The following is a 2,666-nucleotide window of genomic DNA, read 5'->3' as shown; positions in this document are numbered from 1 at the left end:
GGTACTGACCAGAATCTTAACAGCGAGTCAGAAGTTGGCTTTTGATAAGTAACCTTATAATTTCGTTACGAGAATAAAAGTCTTCTGGACCAAACGTTGAATCTGACCAGAAGTATGAATAGTTGATTGGTCAAAGTTGTTGACTATTATGTCCTTAACGGGTTTGAGTCCAATTGACCACCGAGACTCCCTCAATTGGCAAAATTGATTGAGGTCTTTTGTTCTACAGATAAAAATCTACAATATTGAAAAAGACAAGTTACCCGAACGATGAACGAAACAAGAGATAATCGAGGTCAAAGGGTCTTGAAGCTTGAAAGTCAACGAAGCAATACGAACTTGATAAATTCTTGAAGAAACCTACAATGGGGAAAGGAATTTCGTGGATGTAGCTATGGGGGCTGGTATTGAAGTAATAATTTAGGGTTTTATGATATGCCTTGTTTAAATATTAAGGGTTAAGACTTGTTTATTAGGAAATAGCTATTTTAGAAAACCGAATAGTCAATTAATGACAAAATCAGGTATAACAACTTAAAGATTTCGGTTTGGACAACAATAAAACGAAATTGGAATGTTTTATAAAATTAGTTGAGATATCTTGGAGCTTAAGTTTCGTTAATTTAATTGAAAATAGGAAAGAATTGGCAAAATTAGTCCCTGGAGCTTAAGCGATTTTAAAGGTTTCCAAGGGCTGTTGGGCATAATTGAAAGTTATGAAATCATAAAATAAGTTAAACTAAGTTAAATACCAATAATACAAGTTTTAAATAGTTCAAAAGATCCGAATTACGTTCCCGAATCGGTTTAAACAAATACGAAAAAACCAAGATGTTACAGGCTCAAAAAAAAAAAAAAGCTGACGCCCTAAGCAAGTTAGCTGCGGTTGCTTTCGATCACTTAGCTAAAGAAGTGAAGGTGGAAACCCTCAGGCAACCATCTTTGACGGAAGTATCAGTCGCCTAGGTGGGAACCCGTGAGGACAGTTGGATGACACCCCTCATCAAATACCTCAAGGAGGGAAAGGTGCTAGAAAGTAAAGAAGAAGAAAGGAAACTAAGGATCAAGGCCTTACAATACAAAGTGATTGAGGGAGGTTTATACAGAAAGTGCTATTTAGGGCCTTCCCTAAAGTGTATTGATGAAGGGGAGGCGGAATACGTGGTAAGGGAGATACACGAAGAGATTTGTGGGATGCACATAGGAGCCAAAATGGTAGTGGCCCGAGCAATGAGGGCTGGGTATTACTGGCCAGCGATGTTTCTCAGCGTTGTCAAAAAGATACAAAAGTGTGATCACTGCCAAATACACGCCCCGGTGGGAAGGAAACCAAAATCAAGCCTAATACAGGTAAGCTCTCTCGTGGCCCTTCAAAAAATGGGGGATAGACATAGTGGAACCTTTCCCGGAGGGAACAGGGAATGTAAGATTTTTAGTAGTGGCAATTGATTACTTCTTAAAATGGGTGGAAGCCACGCCGCTTTGAACTAACACAGGGGAATAAATCAAGAGGTTCGTATGGGAAAACATTGTTTGCAGATGTAGACTGCCATCTTCCATAATCAGTGATAACGGGAAGCAGTTTGCCAACAACCCATTCCAAGAATGGTGCCTACAATTGAAGATCAAGCAAACATTTACGTCAGTGGCTCATCCCAAGCCAATGGCCAAGTAGAACGGTCAAACCAAAGTGTGGTAAAGGGAATTGAAGGAAGGCTAGGAAGGGAAAAGGGATCGTGGGTGGAAGAATTGCCTCACGTTTTATGGGCACACAGAGCCATGCCTAAAATGAGCAATGGGGAAACACCTTTTAGCCCAACGTACAGGATAGAGGCTATGATACCTGCGGAGATTGGAGCACCAACCCGACGAACTCTGCAAGGGGAAAGGGGAGATGAGGAAGATTTACGGTTGAATCTGAATCTAGCAGAAGAAAGAAGGGAGGAAGCAGCAAGAAGGGATATAGAATACACAAAAAAAGATTAAGAAGTACTACAATGCAAGAGTTAGAGAAGTCAAATTTAAAAAAGGGGATTTGGTGTTAAGAGAGAACGAGGCAACTAGAAAGGAAGACCAAGGGAAATTAGGGCTTAAATGGGAAGGGCCCTATCAAGTAATTTGGGCCGGAGACTGTAATGTGTAATAAGTATAACACACGAGTCCGTCTCGTAAATGCTCATGCAACACTCCCCAAAAGGGGAAGGCCTCGCCGATAGGCTACATGGTTAACCAACAATCAAACATAAACACTAAAATGCAAGGGCAAACACCAAGCATAACCATTTATATCTTAGCACGAAGGCAAACAAAGTTCAAATACGCCCACATAAAGGCAAAAAACGACACCATTGTCTAAAAACACCCAACAACAAACCAGCAAACACAAAGCATAATTTTTCGAAATCAACCACAAAACAAACACTACGGCAGGGGGGGAAGGAGGATCAACAATTGAAGCAAGGGCTTGGATATCTTCGATGGAAATATCAGGGTTCGATGAAACTTGTACAAGGACGGGAGGAACATGAGCGGTAAGGGCCATGAATCCTGAGCCTCCGTCTCTGCAGTGGAAGAAAACGAGGGAGACTCCTGCAATGAAATCCCATAGGAGCAATGTTCGTAGCCTGCATAAAGACCATGCTGGAACCCAGAGGTGAACACTGCTC

General features: G+C 41.3%; 1 protein-coding gene across 1 annotated transcript; it reads left to right on the top strand.

The window, feature by feature from the left end:
* Positions 1-1,605: 1,605 nt before the first annotated feature.
* LOC143570501 (uncharacterized) lies at positions 1,606-1,986 on the top strand. Its single transcript, XM_077056140.1, has one exon. It carries the CDS (start codon positions 1,606-1,608, stop codon positions 1,984-1,986), a length of 381 nt encoding a protein of 126 aa, XP_076912255.1.
* Positions 1,987-2,666: the final 680 nt, after the last annotated feature.

Source organism: Bidens hawaiensis, unplaced genomic scaffold (assembly GCF_021521415.1).
Source record: "Bidens hawaiensis isolate Kalapana, Puna unplaced genomic scaffold, B.hawaiensis_p1.1 tig00001269_1, whole genome shotgun sequence".
Taxonomy (NCBI): Eukaryota; Viridiplantae; Streptophyta; class Magnoliopsida; order Asterales; family Asteraceae; genus Bidens; species Bidens hawaiensis.
This window is presented reverse-complemented; position numbering and strand designations above follow the sequence as displayed.

Excerpts from the sequence above, each read along its gene's own strand:
- LOC143570501 (XM_077056140.1), top strand. The coding sequence starts at position 1,606 with ATGGTGCCTACAATTGAAGATCAAGCAAACATTTACGTCAGTGGCTCA.